General features: G+C 34.0%; 1 protein-coding gene across 1 annotated transcript; it reads left to right on the top strand.

Annotated features, from left to right (window-relative positions):
• Positions 1-1,744: 1,744 nt before the first annotated feature.
• On the top strand, positions 1,745-4,255 carry LOC127115449 (protein SAR DEFICIENT 1). The gene is made up of 8 exons (XM_051046994.1): positions 1,745-1,937; positions 2,039-2,114; positions 2,225-2,372; positions 2,671-3,084; positions 3,186-3,346; positions 3,442-3,636; positions 3,727-3,826; positions 3,911-4,255. The coding sequence occupies exons 1-8, from the start codon at positions 1,828-1,830 to the stop codon at positions 4,147-4,149; spliced, it is 1,443 nt and encodes a 480-aa protein (XP_050902951.1). The 5' UTR covers positions 1,745-1,827; the 3' UTR covers positions 4,150-4,255.
• The last annotated feature ends 13,801 nt before the right edge of the window (positions 4,256-18,056 follow it).

Below are 18,056 nucleotides of genomic sequence, written 5' to 3' on the forward strand. Positions count from 1 at the left end.
TATAACCCTAACTACTGGGTAATGTAGTCCCATTGCATGCGCTAAAACAAAGCTAAAACAAAGCAATAGTAAACGCGCAGCTAAAACAAAGCAATAGTAAAACAATAACATAAAACTGAAATTGGGCAAAGCTAAAACAAAGCAATAGTAAAAGTAATAATGTATGCATCGTGTACCTTTGATTGGTAGAAGGATGAAACGCGCAGTAATAATGTAGATCTAACAGAGGTGGAAGGAAAATGCCTTAGAACCCTAACGTGAAAAAGAACGACAATAACAGAGAGTGAAATAACAAAACGCGCAGTATGTTATAATTTTAATGTTTACTAAAGGGGACCTTAGAGGGCGCTTGTGGAAAAAAAGCGCCCTCTAAAGGGGGCCTAAGAGGGCGCTTATGGAAGCGCTCTCTAAGGCTTTTTCCAGAAGCGCTTTATAAGCTGGAAATGCACATGGACTTATAACAGCGCTTTATTAAAAGCGCCCTCTAAGGTATCTCCTCCTTATTTTTTCGCTTCACTTTAGAGGGCGCTTTATTAAAAAAGCGCCCTCTAAAGGGGGCCTAAGAGGGCGTTTATGGAAGCGCTCTCTAAGGCTTTCCAGAAGCGCTTTATAAGCTGGAAATGCACATGGACTTATAACAGCGCTTTATTAAAAGCGCCCTCTAAGGATAACCTTAGAGGGCGCTTTCTAAAAAGCGCCATGTATTGTTGTCCCTCTATCTCCTCCTTATTTTTTCGCTTCACCTTAGAGGGCGCTTTATTACAAAAGCGTCCTCTAAAGTGCGCTGTCTATTGCTCCTTATTTTTTCGCTTCACTTTAGAGAGCGCTTTTGTAATAAAGCGCCCTCTAAGGTGCGCTGTCTATTCCAGTTTTTGGCGTAGTGTTTGTTTTAGTTTTGAGTTATATTATCATTTTATATTTACATATTTTTCTTCTCTCTCACTTTCTATTCAATTTCATTTTGAACAAACAATAAAATATTCACACTATCATTCCCAATAAACAACCAAAAAATTAACTCATTTTCTATTCATTTTCTTCTCTTTTTTTTTTTCTTTCAACATTATTCTCTTTGACTTTCTTTCCTTTTCCATTCTTTATTTTTCCTTTTCCATTATTTGTTTTTTCATCCCAAACAAAAAATTAAATCTAATTTATTTTTCTTGGATATATATATATATATATATATATATATATAATTATATATATATATATATATATATATATATATATATATATATTCGTGAACAACCAGATACTATTTCTCTTTTTGGAAAAGAAATTTGGTACAAAATGAAGTTACTGCTGCCTACAAACAATCCATCGGAGTTCCATAGTTTATGAGGATCCTACATTAATTTATTTTTTAAAACTCTTTTCAAATTCCAAAATTTACTAATTATTTTGTAGATATTGATATTTATTTTTTGTATTACCTAATAAAGTTATCAATCAATATTCTTAATCTAACTATTAACTTTAAAAGAATATATTAAAAAGAGACGTAGTAATATTAAATAGTTTTATTTGTTGACTTTGGATGGATGTAGCGTATGTTTCTGTGTCGTCTTAATAACCATAACTTATTCTACAACGTTGTTAATTTTGGGCTATCTTTCTATTTTCTTGGATATTTCCTCCGACATTCTAAGAAGCTTCGGATTATTACTTTATGTTTATTATTATTAGTCAATAAAATTTTCAGTATAAATATCAAAGTATTATACAACCTTCGCTTCTCTATTCTCACCTTCAATTTCATCATTTTCTCATACTGCAACACACCAAACAAAACCTTTAACTCTGGTCCAAAACACCTTTGCAAAAATGGCTACTAAAAGATTTTTTGATGATTCCAATGATCATGATCATGATCATGATCAAGATCAAGATCAAGATCATCCAAACGACAAAAGAATGAAACCTACTTTAGCTTCGTATGAATTTTCTACCTTTTTCTTCTTGATAATTATCTTACATACTTTGATCCATTATTATTATTATAATATGCATGATATCTTAGATTCTTTCTTTACAGTGTAGTTGAAAAAGCAGTTAAAATGCAAAACATGCAAAACCTTTTAGCAGCTTTGGAACCTTTTCTTGCAAGAGTGGTTAGTCAAGTTTTACCATAAACATTGACACATTTATATTATTATATATAAGTTAAAGTATATACCTTATAGTCTTTATTTATTGATTGTATATGATTCATTTTTGTTAGGTGAGTGAAGAGGTGGATAAAGCAATAAGAAAGTCCTTTCCATGTTCCATTAATAGGTCACCTTCTTTAAGCATCCAAGCACCAAATGATCACCAATCAACCTTGCAACTCTCTTTCAACAAAAGAGTTCCCCTCAAAACTTTCACAGGTACTAATAACCAAGATTTTAAATAACAGTTACGTTTGCGTAACGGCTTTCGTGATTTTGATCGGTATTAATGTTATAACATTGATTGTGGTCGTCGTGTGTAAATTAAGCATAATGTGTTATTTATCATAAAAATGGTGAATAATGGTATCATCGGTATGAATACTTTTCGATACCGTTTTGTCACGACTATTTTCGCGATAACCGACTGTTTTTTAAAACCTTGCTAATAACCAGTTTTAAAAAAATATTTGAAGACTCTTACTAGTTAGTTAACTATATGTTCTAATTTTTGCAGGTAGTAGAATACTTGACATTGAAGGTAACCCAATGAACATAATTCTTGTTGAGAAAACCAACAATAACCAAATTGTTCCAACGAGTCTTCTTTACCCTATAAAGCTAGAGATTGTTGTTCTTGATGGAGATTTTCCACTTCATGAAAAAGAGAATTGGACTAGTGAGGAATTCAATAAAAAAATAGTGAAAGAAAGATCTGGGAAGAGACCATTACTTTCCGGAGAAATGAACCTTACCATGAGAGATGGAATTGCAGCAATTGGCGACATAGAGTTCACTGATAATTCTAGCTGGATAAGGAGTAGAAAGTTCAGAGTTGCAGTGAAGGTTATTCATCATGGGAATAACCAAAGTGTTAGAATTCAAGAAGCAATAACTGAGGCTTTTGTTGTTAAGGATCATCGTGGAGAATGTAAGTTTTATTTATCATCAACTTCATATTTGAAACTATAATATTAAAAATACATCATGTTGATGAAGACCTAGATTTTGTTTGCTATTGATATTGTGAAGTGTACAAAAAGCACTATCCTCCAATGCTTGATGATGATTTGTGGCGGCTAGAAAAAATAGGAAAAGATGGAGTATTCCATACAAGAATGAATTCTGAAGGGATCAAAACAGTGCAAGACTTTCTCAAATTAGCTGTTATTGATACTCATAAACTAAGAAAGGTATTTTTCTATCTATATTTAAAAATATTAAATTTTTATTTTTTAGTAAAGAATGAGCTAACATCTTTTTTATTGTTGAATTTTTCTTGAATCAGATTTTGGGCATTGGGATGTCAGATAAAATGTGGGAAGTGACATTAAAGCATGCAATGACATGTGAGATGGGAAGCAAGGTTTATATATACCATGAACCTCAATTTGTAATATTTCTGAATCCAATATGCAAATTAATTAAAGCTATTATCAATGGTCATGAATTTTCCAGCAGAGGGTTGAACCAAATCAATAAGGTACAATATTTAAAAAATTTATTTACACTATATATTTATTTGAAAATTGTTGGTATACTCTAATTCATTTTAATTTCTATATATTTGTAGAGCTACATAGACAAATTGGTTAAAGAAGCATACACAAAATGGGATGAGTTGGAGGAAATTGATGGGGTTTTAAATCATAACATTGCTTTGTTAACCCAAGGTATGTTCAATTAATTGCTTTAAAAACATTAGTATATTTTTACATTACATATTAATTAATTAATTAATGTGAACTTATTTATAGGTGATCAAATTGTGAATCAAGCATCATTAGTGACAACACATGATCAGAATATTGCTAGCTATGTACCAAGCAATAAAGCACAAATGGGAGGCTCTGAATGGTCACTGAGTCAAGGATTTGCTACAACATCATTTGAAAATGATTTCTCTTATGGCTTTTCAGGTTTACAATCAGATGGAGAAATGACACCTTCAGGTTCAGGACTTAGCGACGTTGATGGTGTTATGAGGCATCTTTAGATATATTAAATTCCTATATGTTTTATATATAGATGTTTTGATATTTGTCATTATTTGATAGAGGTGTGCACCTATATAAATATCGTTTAAGGTTGGAAAGAAAAAAGATTCTTAAGCTTAATTCAGTTCATTTTTACTTGTTAGTAACAGGTTAACATCGGTTGACAAATAAAAAATAATATAATTGTCAACAATAACATCAATTAATCAAATTTTGTCTTTATCTTAAATTACAATTATATTAAAATAACAATTAAAGAAGGAAAAAACAAGTATATCTCCTTCCACGTCTTATCTCTCTACTATCTCTCTTACATCTCACCAAAAAATAGTCAATTCTTCAAAAAGATGAAATTTCTTTCTTTTAAGTAGAATTTTACTTGAATTGCATGTATAGTTAGAAAAAATTGTAATAGTTTTTCAGATCAATTTTTTGTTGTTGTTGTGGTAGTTTTCTAAATCTAAAACTTTAAGAAAGAAATTTGATGAAGAAAATTTCTAAATTTGATTTTGAAGAACATTTGAAAAGGAATCGTTTTTTATCAAGAACAAGTTTGAATATTATGTTGTTGTTACAATTGTTTATCATATAAGGTTTTTTTAGTTGATGTTGTTATGGTGGTTTTTTAGATGTTCTTTCTTTTATGATGGGATGAAGCAGTTTTTGTATGTGCGTGTGTATATGCGCGTGCGTGAGTGCTCCACCTTGCTTATAATATGTTCTCCAACTCCTAACTTTTCAGTTATAGTAAAAAATCCAACTTAAAACTTCAGAAATCACTTTCTTCCATTAAATAGTTAAAATTGGGATTTATTTTATAATTATGGGCGTCCAATTAAGTGCATATGCGTATTGGCTCTTCTCATACACATATTGCTCCTCTACAGCCCCTAATATGCGTATGGCAGCGCATGGGCTGCTTGTCCTGCCATGTGATACGCGTATTGACATTCCTCATATGTGTATGATCAGAGTGTGCTTCCTTTTGGTCTGATATACATATTGGAAACATATTGAGCATAGCGAGTGATCAGTGCATTTTCATGCACATTATTTTACTATTATGTTGCAATAATTTTAGAGTTTCTTTTGTTATTTTTACTATTTTAGTGTGTTTCCTTAACTTAGTTTATTGCTACATTTATTTTAATTTCGTATGGTATTTTCTGAATAAACAAATATTTAATAGGTGTTGGAAATCTGGGAGGATAAGTTAAAAGTTTAATTTTGAAGTCAGAAGCAACTCCGGAGTGTAGAAGACTCAAATAAATCGTTTTAGTTCTAGACTTTAGAAAATAATTAGTTTTTGGCCGATTTTTATGTTTTCCGACCTTGTTGAGATTATAACCCTAATTCCTTGTTTTCGTTAACCTAAGTCATCTGCGGCACTGTTCGCTATACCTATTCACTATTCATGAAAATATGTTTTGTTTTGTACGATTCATGGAGAACTAATCCCGAAGGAAAATTCTACTGATTTATGGGTTCCACCACTTTGAGGTTATTTTAATTCGAATTGAATTTTGATTTTTGTTCAATTCTTCCTATGAATTCGTTTTTTTAATTCGATTGATTTCATTTGCTTAATTCGATTCTACTCATAGAATAAACTTGATTAAATTCGATTATATGCATGTTCCTAATTTTAATAGTGTGTTAACTTAGCCTATTCGTTAGCTTCGTCTAATATTTAAATTGTCATGCTTAATGCGGTAAAGAGGAACATAATCGAATAGAATCGAAGCTGCTTAGGGGATTGGAGTTATAATAGCCAGTGATAAGTCAAAACCCAAATCAGTAGGATTAGACGTTTTAGCTTATTCGTAATCATATCCTTTTTTACTGTTATATTATTCGAAACCTAAACCTTAAAACCCCCATCATTTTCAGTTGGTAAAACTCAATACAAGATTCCTTGTGATACGACATTCGAGTGTCGCTTCCATAAACTACAATTTTTAATTACTCATTTTTTATCCGTGCGCGACAGCGGATCAACGAGCTACTACATACGCATATTGCATCCCTCATACGTGTATGATCATAACTTTCTTGTCTTTTTCTCCTTAGGCTTCAGCTTTTGCATAGTGGTTAAGACTTTAATCTGAGCGTTTTTCTCTTTTTCTCCAAACCTGTCAAACACATGAAAACCTTCCAAAAATATCAAAAAAATACCATGAATAATTAAAAACATAGACAAGTACGAGATTAGAGAAGCTCATTGTTCCTTTTGAATTGGCTGCATTATGCAAAACAAGATGGAGTGTACAATATGTTTTTGTGAAGAAAGGACACACGTGGCACCAGATGTTCCAGCATGTGTGCAACATCTGACCCTTGTCAACAGACCATGATGGATTTTGTTTGGAGTGTATTTTCTGGTTAGATCTCAATCAATTTGTTGTTATTTATTGATATCTTTTAGCAATACAATTATGTATATTTGTTTGAGTAGATTGGACATAATCAAATCAATTTAAGTGAAGATTTAAATTTGAATCAAATAAAAAAAATTGGAGGATATTTGAAAAAATCTTAACAGAATATCCTACAATTCTGGACGTGATAAAATGCCTATTGGAAAAGCCTAGAGTTTGCATTGTTTTTTAAGGAAACTCAAACCTAACGTTTGAAGTGTGCAAGTATTGAAGATTTGTTGTTAGGGTTATACCTCGAGTCTTTGTTTTTTTTATTGTTTGTGCACCACTCTAGTGCTTTCATTCATATCTTAAAGCATACATTTTGGTTTGTTTAGTTAAGCTGTAATTCATCATTCAATATTTTGTTTATTGAGTTGATCACTTGGGATTAGTGATTGAGAGAAAGTGAGATGGGTTATCATATTTATAGGGAGTCCTAAATAGAAAGTCACTAGGATTAGGAAGAGACATTGAACAACACAAAATTGTTGTTCCTATAAGACTAATTGTACTAATTTGAAATAGTGGGTTTCCTTTCTTGAGTTGGAAGCCCCCTAGGTGTAGGTGAAGTTGCACCGAACTGGGTTAACAATTCGTTGTGTTTTGTTATCGATATTTTATTTTTCATCTTGTTCATCAATAATTTATCAATTCTAGTTTGAGATGTTGAACACCTTAGCTTAAGCATCTGGTTCAACATCTACCCCCTTAAGAACATAATTTCAATTGGTATTAGAGTATGCATCCTATTATGTTTGGGTGAGCTCCATGGAAGATATTTTCTCTTCAAATGGACAACACTAAGGATGGAGGGCATGTCAACATACCACTTGTTTTGGATGGCACCAACTATGATTATTTAAAAGCCAAGATGATTACTTTTCTCAAAGATGGGTGAAGATGGTTCTGAACAACACTCAGATGCTGACATTAAAATTGTTGAACCCACTCTGAAAGAAATAAGGTTTCTCTTCAACATTAGGAATCGTTCACTGATACCTCATAAATATGGTAATCTTGTATATTTTCCCTCTTTGAGCTTTATTTCCCAACATTATTCCATCATCAAGGTTTGGACAATCTGATTGCTGACTCATAACCTATTTATCCTGACCTAGTTAGAGATTTTTATGCAAATTTGTCTATTACAACTGGCTGTATTTTTTCTTCAAGAGTTAAGGGAAAGGATATTGTTTTGTCTTTGGAAGATTTTGGTACTTGTTTAGACATTCCTTATGAGGGTTAGAGAATTATGCATGATTTTACCCTTGAATGGTCTGGTTATAGCAAGGTTAGCTACTACTTTAGCATTAGCCATTTGTCCGAGCAAGAAATTATGAACAAGAAATCTTGAAACACGACTTCGACCCGGTTAATTCTGTCTGGTAAAAATCCCACTCTTAGTGATAGGATGTTACACTTTTTCATAGTATGCATCCTTTTGCGTAAACACTTGAATCATTCATAAATTGGTGACACTGAGATGCAGTTGATTTATACGATTAGGAATAAGATAAAGGTAGGTTGGGCTTATGTGATAATGCATCACATGCAACACCAACAAGGTTTGAGTGGTGGACTACCGTAAGCTCGATTGATCACTCAGATTCTGGAACATTTTGGTCTTGATTTGAAGAGGGAACCCAATAAGAAAATGAATGCAAAGGAATGTGAAATTAATGATGGATCCGTCAGGAGAAATACAGGAATATTCAAAGATAAAAATGACGTGTAAAAGCAAAAGGATGATCCTTCCATTAACGTACCTCCCCCCACACCCGAAGGTGGATATGCCAATAAATCCCGGTACAACAAGATATGTTCCATGGAGACTTACATGGTATCCAGTTTTAGAGAAATTGGTCTTGAGATGGCCTCCCTCAAAAGACAATACCAAACCCAAAACTAAGACCAAAATGAAGATGATGATAATGATGAGGATGATATGGAGGAAAGCGACTAGATCATTATGTTGTTAATTGTTGTTATGGTATGTGTCCTACTTTATGTTTTTCGTATGTTTTGGAAAAATATTTATAATTATGTTGTTTATGTTTCCGTTCTGTTTTTCTTTCTGGGTTTATGTATTAATCTATGATGTTTGGTTATGTTTTAAATGTTTAGGTGAGACTTAATGATATGGTATGTGATGTTCTATTAGCTACTTATATGTTTATAAACTTTTAAGTCTTTTTCCATCCTTTTTGTTAATGACAAAGCGGGAGCATTGATCAATAGGGAGTTATCTTTTTTAGGGGGAGCAAAGCTTATCAAATTTTCAACGAGTTTTCAGCATCAAAAATGGGGAGAATATGAAGACAAGCTTCTCCAAATGTTAGTTTTGATGAAGACAAGTTAGAAGAATTAACTCATGACAAAAGAATGGAAAAATCTTAATTTCAAAGACTAAAGTATTCAAGTTTCAAATTCAAGTTATGAATAATATCTTTGGAAATATTGACTGATTCATACGTGTTGAGGTACAAGTAAGCATTTCAATTATGTTCATTATTAAGTGCTCAAGAAAAGTTATGGTAATCATGACATATTGCATACATGTTTTAAAAACCTTTGAAACTTGGCCAAAACTCATTTTCATAAGCATTTTTCTGTTTCAAAGCAGGTGAAACCGGTTACACCTTTCTTGGTAACCGGTTACACAGTAGCACATTTGTGTTCTTTGGTTGGGTATGGCAGCGTAACCGATTACACAATTTTTGGTAACCAATTACACACACGGTTGTTTCAAGAATTTTTAACCGGTTAAACCATTTTTGGTAACTGGTTACCACTGAAACAGTGACAATGGTTCATTCAGAATCTAACTCAAACGGAATTATTTTTGCATCCTTCAAGCATGGCATCTTTTCAGACATTCATACGTACCCTTTCAGAAAGGTTTTAAGGTACTATAAACACTCTACTTATCAGATTTTGAAAACTCACCTCTCTCATTGCAATTCATATCTCCTACTCTCTCATTTTCAAATCAAGTGTCTTGCCATACAATTTTTTGTTGAAACTTATGCATACATTTTCATTACACTTCTAAAAGTTTCAACTATATAATTCCTTGAACACTTGTATAACATATTGTGAATTGCCTACTTGATAGAGAATATCAATTCTAGTAATTGATATACATTGTTATCAAACTTTAAAGTCTTGTAAAAATTCAGATTATTGTGTAATACCTTGTTGTCTAGGATTGTTGGAAGCAAGAGAGTGAATAAGGGAGGATTGTTCTCTTGATTCACTTTGTAGAGATCATAAGGGGATTGTCCTTATTTATTTGTTTAGGAACTTGTTTATAGTGGCTAGGATAGGCTTGTACAAATTTCTAAACAAATAGTAAAATCTCTTACTGCGTAAGGGGACTGGAGTACTCTCAATTGTGTGGGGAACCAGGATACGTCGTCGTGTTCTTTATCTTTCTGCACTTTACCGTTTTCTAATCATCACCAAACCAGAGAGTTAAAAGCATAATTATAATAAATAAAAAATCGATCAAAGTACCTAATTCACCCCCCTCCCTTCTTAGGTGCAATCACTACTTACAATTGGTATTAGAGTAGGTTATAGGTAACATGTTCCTAAAAGATCCAGAATGACTTCTGCAAGTGCAAATCCTGTTTTCAAAGATGGTGGAAGTAGCAATAAACCTCCACTATTCTCTGGTGAATATTTCAAATTTTAGAAAATTCGCATGAAGGCTCATCTAGAAGCACAGGGAGATGAAATTTGGGATGCTGTGGAGAATGGTCCTTTTGTTCCCACAAGTGTTATCAACGGGGTTGGGACACCAAAGATTAAGAGTTCATGGGACGATGATGATAAGAAAAAAATACTTTACAACGAGAAAGCAATCAACATAGTCCAAAGTGCTCTTAGCATGGATGAATTTTTTCGGGTTTATCAATGTGCAACTGCAAAAGAAATATGGGATACATTGGTAGAAATGTATAAATAAACCGCTGAAGTAAAAAGATTCCGATTGAATACCTTAAGTCAAGAATACGAGATGTTCAGAATGAAGCCCGGAGAATCCATCGCACGTTGAAAAAGATATTTGTACACTTGACAAATCACTTGATTGCTCTTGGTAAGAATTTTACTAACGATGATCTTAATCTTAAAGTGCTTAGGTCTTTAACCATGGAATGACAACAAAAAGTGATGGCAATATCAGAAAAGAAAAGTTTGTCTACCATGACTTCCGCATCCTTGTTAGGAAAATTTCAAGACAATGAACTTGAACTTGGAAGACTTGAAAAGCATGAGAATCAAGTGAAGAAATCCAAAGGCATTGCTTTGAAGGTTGACACAAAAGAAGAACAAGAAGATGATGATTCGGAAAAATATGAGAATTTTATGATCCTTGTAAAAAACTTGGTAAGTGTTTAGGTAAATATGAAAAATCCTTATGCAAATAGAAAGAAATTTTTCAGGAAAAAGGATACTTCTACTTCAAGATCAAATGTCACTTGTTATGAATATGGAAAGCAAGGACACATAAAGACGGATTGTCTAAAACTTACCAAGAAGAATGGCTTCAAATGTAGTCACATTGCATGGGAAGATAATTAAGTAAGTTCATCATCTGACTCGGAAAGTGACGAATGTGCAAATCTTGCCTAGATGGCTTCACACTATTCTGATGATGAAGAAGAAGAAGTTAGTAATGATTTTTCCATTTATAATAATGATGCACAAGGTGATGTAGATGAACTTCTCAATGAATGCAAAATTTTGTATAAAATGGTGTCTAATCAAAAGAAACAAATTTTATCTCTTGAGAAAAGATTGACACCATGGAAAAAGATTTTGAAGTTGAAAAACAAAACTTTGTTATAGAACAAAAACATGATTTTGTATGAAAAGAGTGTGAAACACTTTCTTTTCAAATTGTCCAATTGAAAAGAGCCCTTGAAAGATATGAAAAAGGGCAAATTGGATTGGATGGTGTCCTTAGTCAACAAAGATATGAAAATGATAAAAGTGGACTTGGGTATTCTAAATTTAATAAACTAAGTTCTAGTAAAACTGTCTTTGTTAAGGCTAGTGATCAATCTAATAAATAAAACGTGAACAAAGCAAACAATGTTCATCATTATCCTAAAAGGAAAAGATTTGTCAAGAAGAAATCTTATGTTCTTATATATATATATATATATATATATATTATATATATATATATATATATATATATATATATATATATATATATATATATATATATATAATATATGTATATATATATATATATATATATATATATATATATATATATATATATATAATATATATATATATATATATATATATATATATATATATTGTTGGTTCTAAGTGTTGACAACAATTTTGGTAAAACAAAGAGTGTTCACAAGATGTTATGTGTGATATCTTAACATGAGATATCCTATGTACCTGCTGGAGTTCAAGAACATGATCATGCAGGATTGTTTCAGAATCTCATAATGACATGGCATCTGATGATGTGTACCTGCTGGAGTTCAGATAGAAACATGATCATGCAAGATTGTTTCAGAATGTCATACACAATGTCATGACATCTGATATGTTTGTACCTGCTGGAAATTATAAAAGGAATTATGGAATTATGCAGGATTGTTCCAGGATGTCAGACCCGATGTCATGACATCCTGTACACAGAACATTCAGTGTGAATGTCTGGTGTTTTGTGATTGCACAATTAATGGCAATCTATGTATGATTGAAGATCTGATTTGCAGGCGCATTCAATCATGGATTACAACCTGATTTACTTATTTTCCAAAGAGATCTAACCAGTTGTCATGAGAAGATTTAATTGGAAAATATATTTAGGGTTTTCAAGATGTCCAAGCCCAGCTGAAAGCTTCTATAAAAAGGGACTTGGAAAACCTATTTTTACACACAACCAAGACTAAGCGAAATACAGAGAGAGAGCTAGGGTTTGTGTCTTGTTTAGTCGTGAGACTTGTAAGCCATTAAAGTCATCCATAGATGATTGAATTGGTCTGATTTGTGGTTGTAATTTGTCACTCTAAAGTTGTTAAGCAAGACTGTGTGTCTACTTGATCAAAGTTGTTAAGCAAGATCAAGTGTGTGTCTTCTTGATCAAAGCTGTTAAGCAAGATCAAGAGTGTGTCTTCTTGATTGAAACTGTGAAGTAAAATCAAGAGTGTGTTATTGAAAAGTGTTTTCTTTTCTCAAGGGATTGTTGTTTAAGATCACAGGTGTGATTGTAGGGAAGTGAGTGGGTTCTCATATCTAAGAGTGCTTAGGTAGAAATTGCACGGGTAGAGATTAGGTGAGAAAGACTGTAACTTATTGAAGTGTACGGAGAGTCTTTGAATTGATTCTATTTTAGTGAATTTCCTTCCTGGCTTGGTAGCCCCTAGATGTAGGTGAGTTGGACCGAACTGGGTTAACAATTGCTTGTGTCTCTTGCATTACTATTCTCTATCTTTACTCTGTTTGCATTACTCAGATATTAGTGTCGTGACATTACCTTCGACATCTCATATCTGATACCAGAATTTCAATTGGTATCAGAGCAGGCATCTTGCTCTGGTTCTGGGTGAGATCTAGGGACAATACTTTCTGGTACAATGGAGAGAGATGGAGGATCTGTTTACAGGCCACCAATTTTGGATGGATCTAACTATGACTATTGGAAACCTCGAATGGTAGCTTTCTTAAAATCTCTGGATAATAAGGCTTGGAAGGTTATGTTAACAGGCTAGGTACATCCAGTAATTACTAAGGAAGGAGCAGCCACAACTGACAAGAAACCTGAAGAACAATGGTCCAAGGAGGAGGATGATCTAGCCCTTGGAAATTCTAAAGCCTTGAATGCCATATTCAATGGAGTAGACAAGAACATCTTCAGGTTGATAAACAATTGTGAAGTGGCTAAAGATGCTTGGGACATTCTCAAAACCACTCATGAAGGCACATCTAGGGTTAAAATGTCTAGACTACAGCTGCTTACCTCCAAGTTTGAAAATTTAAGGATGAAAGAAGATGAAAATATACATGAATTTTATATGAGCATTCTTGAAATTGCTAATGCCTCAGGAGCCCTGGGAGAGAAGATGTCAGATGAGAAGCTGGTAAGGAAAATACTCAGGTCACTCCCTAAGAGATTTGCTATGAAAGTGACTACCATAGAAGAGTCCCAAGACATCTCCAACATGAGAGTTGATGAGCTAATTGGTTCCCTCCAAACATTTGAGATGGCATTGAATGATGGTTCTGAAAAGAAAACCAAAAGCATGGCCTTCATGTCAATCACAGAAGAGGAAAACAGTCAGGATGTTGATAAAGACTTGTCAAATGAAGTAGCAATGAGGGGAAGACCGTTCAACAGACTGTTGAAAAAGATGGATGTAAGATTCAAGGCTAATGTCAAGAACATCTCACCTGACATCAGTAGATCCAACAATGCTGAAAGAAGAGCAAGGTCAGATGATAAGCCCAAAGAAGGAAAAGAAGTACAGTGATATGAATATGAGTGATGAGAGTGAAACAGAAGAAGATGCAAATCTGGTAACTGCCTTGACATGAAGATGGGGTTCTGATGAAGACTCAAGTGATGATGAAGTAACCTTTGAAGAGTTGGCCTCTACCTACAGAAAGATGTGTCACAAAAGTATAGAGTTATGTAAACAGGTTGAAAGCCAGAAGAAGGAAATAATTCAACTTGAGAATGAGAAGATAGAACACTTGGAAACCATCTCCAAATTAAAAACAGAAGCAGTGGTTCTGAATGCCAAGCTAGATGAAAGTCAACAAGTTGAAAGCCAGAAGATAGTACAGTTGGAGAATAAGAAGGCAACCCATGTGGAAACCATCTCCAAGTTAAAAACTGAAGCTATGTTCTTAAATTCTAAACTAGAAGAGATGACCAATTATGTAAGGATGTTAAGCAATGGATCTGACTCCTTAGACAAAATTCTCCAAATTGGACAAATAACAGGAGACAAATCTGGCATTGGGTATAATGATTCTAAGCTTGAGAGCGGTTATACTGGTTGCAAACCTCAAACCAAACCTAAGTGCATTCATAGTAAAAGTAAACCTGTGATGTCACATCATATGTCACAACATCAGAGGAGAAGACATCAGAAAGGGAAACACCAAAGATGGAGATGCCATTACTGTGGGAAATTTGGTCACCTGAAGCTCTTCTGCTATAAGCTGTATGGTTATCCTAGCCATGTTGATCATCAGACTCACTATCAACCCAGACCCAAACAGCACAGGCCTATCAACAAGAAGCAATGGGTTCCTAAGACTAATGTTACAAGTCTATTAGCTCACATTCCCCCTCAGAGTCTCAGCCAAAGAAGAGTGGTATTTTGATAGTAGATGTTCCAGACACATGACTGGAAACAAAGACCTGTTAACTGGCCTTCATCATCATGCCATAAGCTATGTAACCTTTGGTGATGGAGCAAAGGGTGAAATCAAGGGAACAGGTAAGCTTGAGTGCCTTGGAGTTCCTGAACTTGACAAGGTCCTACTGGTTAAGGGCTTGACTGCAAATCTAATAAGCATCAGTCAACTTTGTGATGAAGTTCTGAATGTTAACTTCACCAAAACTGAATGTCTGATTACTAATAAAGACAATGAAGTGATTATGAAAGGAATCAGGACCAAAGACAACTGTTACATGTGGAACTCTCAAATTGGTTATTCCTCAAAGTGTACCTATGTCAAAGGAATGAAGACTCTCAAGAGTGATGAAAGACAAGTCTGTGGGAAATGTCAGACAAGGATGTCACACCAGGAGCTCAGACTTACCATCACTTTCAAAGAAGAAAAGCTCATGATGGCTCAAATAGATAGGAGGTTGGATCAGATGGGTGAATATGTTACTAGTCATATGCAGTCTGAAGTTGGAAAGAGCTTTGTTGGACTTGGGCTACAAGTCAAGCAAATAGAAGGGCCTATGTATTTATCTCAAAGCAAAAGTTCCAAGAGCAATGTTGAGAAGATTGAGATGGAGAGTGAAAGGACACCTGCTCCTACACATTTGAGAGATGAAAATGGTGTTTATACTGAAGATATAGCAGATGGTAGCTGTAACACCCCTTTTTCTACCCCAAATTATTTAGCATATAATCAGAGTAAAAAGCACGCATATAAAGAAAAGGGCGTCACATCGACGTTTTCGAAATTTAAAACTTTCAAAAACCACAATACACCTGGTCATTCAAAATAACACATTTCATTCAACATGAATATTCAAGCAATATGCGTTCGCAGCGGAAAATAAAGAATACTCATGTAATTCATAATATGATCCATGTCCCATACCATGATCATCTCTCAATAATCACTTCAAATAAAATAAAACAATTAATGACATAAAGCATATAAAAATAAGATACGAGTTCATTACCACTAATCTACCCAGTGTTACATGACCAGAGCATTGACTCAATACCTAAATTCAAACTAAATACGGAACTCCCCAGCTAATCTTGAGCGAGCTACCGTCCACCTACTCCAGCAATACTACTCGGTAGTATCTACACGATACCCATGAAAAGGTAACATTCAAACAGAAAGGGTGAGAATTCCAAATCATTATGAAATAGCATAATAAGGCACAATGAATTAAAACACAATTTAAGAATTCATTACACTTTGTATAATTATATCAATGATATTAACAGACAATCATTTCACATAATTCAAATGTACATCACACTCACATCAATACACACATTCAGTGATCACATAACTATAGACGACTCAATGCAAGACAATGTGACTCTATGCATGTGGTACCGCAATGTGAACTCAAAGTTTCACCGCTTTCCGATTCAATATCTAGAATCCAAGCCACGCTTCCGATCCGAACAAGACCAAAGCCCTACGTTTGTTTCCAATGAAGGATCACCGCTTAATACTACGCCTAATCCCAATTAAGGATTAACGTCTGCTACGTCTGTTTCCAATGAAGGATCACCGCTTAATACTACGCCTAATCCCATTTAAGGATTAACGTCTGCTACGTCTGTTTCCAATGAAGGATCACCGCTTAACCACTTCCACAATGAAGTCAACCATGCTATGAATGAATGCACACATACCAACACATATGCAATTAAGATCTATACCATCTTAACATTCCACATACCATCATAACTCACAATTGGTACATATACACATTCATCACCACACATCATCTATGATTACATATACACATCCATAACCAGAAATCATTCACAATCCAATAATGGTATACATACACGTTCATAGAATATTTTATTTTCATCATGATAAAATTCATGGCATTTATAAATCACATAATATTTTATAACATGGAACAATAATAATAATCCTTTACGTTATCTTTAGTCATGTTATTTCACAATCAAACAGATCAACCATGTTTAACACCCATCAAAATAAAATTCATAGAATTTGTAAGACGCATAATACACTATAATATGATATCATAATAATAGCCTTTTTCATTATCTTACCAATGCATCCGTCCGCATTCAAAATGGAGCTATAATGCTCAATTAATTCATTAATCTATCTTAATCAAGATTTAGATTAATATTTATTCATTGCATAAGTATTCAACAACAACCTCTCTTGCCTAGTGGTAAGGCATGTACAGATTCAGGGAGGTCCGAAATTAGGGATTTGGATTCTTGAGAAATTATGGCAATTAATGTGGAGTGGAAAAGGTAACAAAAAATATTGTCTGCCCAATTAAAAGAAAGAGCCACATTAATGATAAATCATTCCCTAGCATTGAAAATAGTATCTATGCCATTTGCACACGCTACCTGAACACAACTCCTTCCATCTTCACCAAACTACTCAGAGAACCTCTGCTAGGGCAAAGAAACTTCTTTCAAAATTTCAACAACATGTCTCAACATCCTTCATAATCTGGGTCAAAACCCTCTCATCATGCAAAGACTCCCTCCATGGAGTTTCTAGATGAAGACGTGCTGGACGTCACTCCTCTTTGTGTGATACCCGGTGATGCCCCAGGCCTCTCTTCCACGGCTGGAAGTAAACAAGGTAATATCCCTAATAAATCTCCTCTTCCAAATGACATGCATTATGCTGATCGTGCCATTACGAACCTAGTTACTAGGATTCTAAGTGAAGGGAATTCAGTCAAGGGTGTTTCTACCCCTCTGTCCAGAAGAGGCCCCTCTCCTGAGGAGGAACCCCAAGCTGAGAAAGATGATGACTCATCTAGATCAGAAAAAGAAGTGGCTGCTGAAGGGTTATGTTCCCTAGGTAAAAACTTACCTAGCAAGAAACCAGCAAGTATGTCTCATGAAACTGCTGAGGATATTGTTGATTTGGAGGAAGAGAGTTCAGAGGAAGATGATGACACCTTAGTTCATCATGTAAAACCAAGTGCTGCAAAAAAATTGAAGACCAGAAAAGGGAAGACTGTGGATGAAATGCTGACAGCCAGGACTAGGAAGAAG

Source organism: Lathyrus oleraceus, chromosome 1 (genome assembly GCF_024323335.1).
Source record: "Lathyrus oleraceus cultivar Zhongwan6 chromosome 1, CAAS_Psat_ZW6_1.0, whole genome shotgun sequence".
In the NCBI taxonomy this organism is placed as follows: domain Eukaryota; kingdom Viridiplantae; phylum Streptophyta; class Magnoliopsida; order Fabales; family Fabaceae; genus Lathyrus; species Lathyrus oleraceus.

Coding starts and splice junctions, on each gene's coding strand:
- LOC127115449 (XM_051046994.1), top strand. CDS start 1,828: ATGGCTACTAAAAGATTTTTTGATGATTCCAATGATCATGATCATGAT. Junction 2,373..2,670: donor TCCCCTCAAAACTTTCACAG/GTACTAATAACC, acceptor TAATTTTTGCAG/GTAGTAGAATACTTGACATT. Junction 3,085..3,185: donor TAAGGATCATCGTGGAGAAT/GTAAGTTTTATT, acceptor GATATTGTGAAG/TGTACAAAAAGCACTATCCT.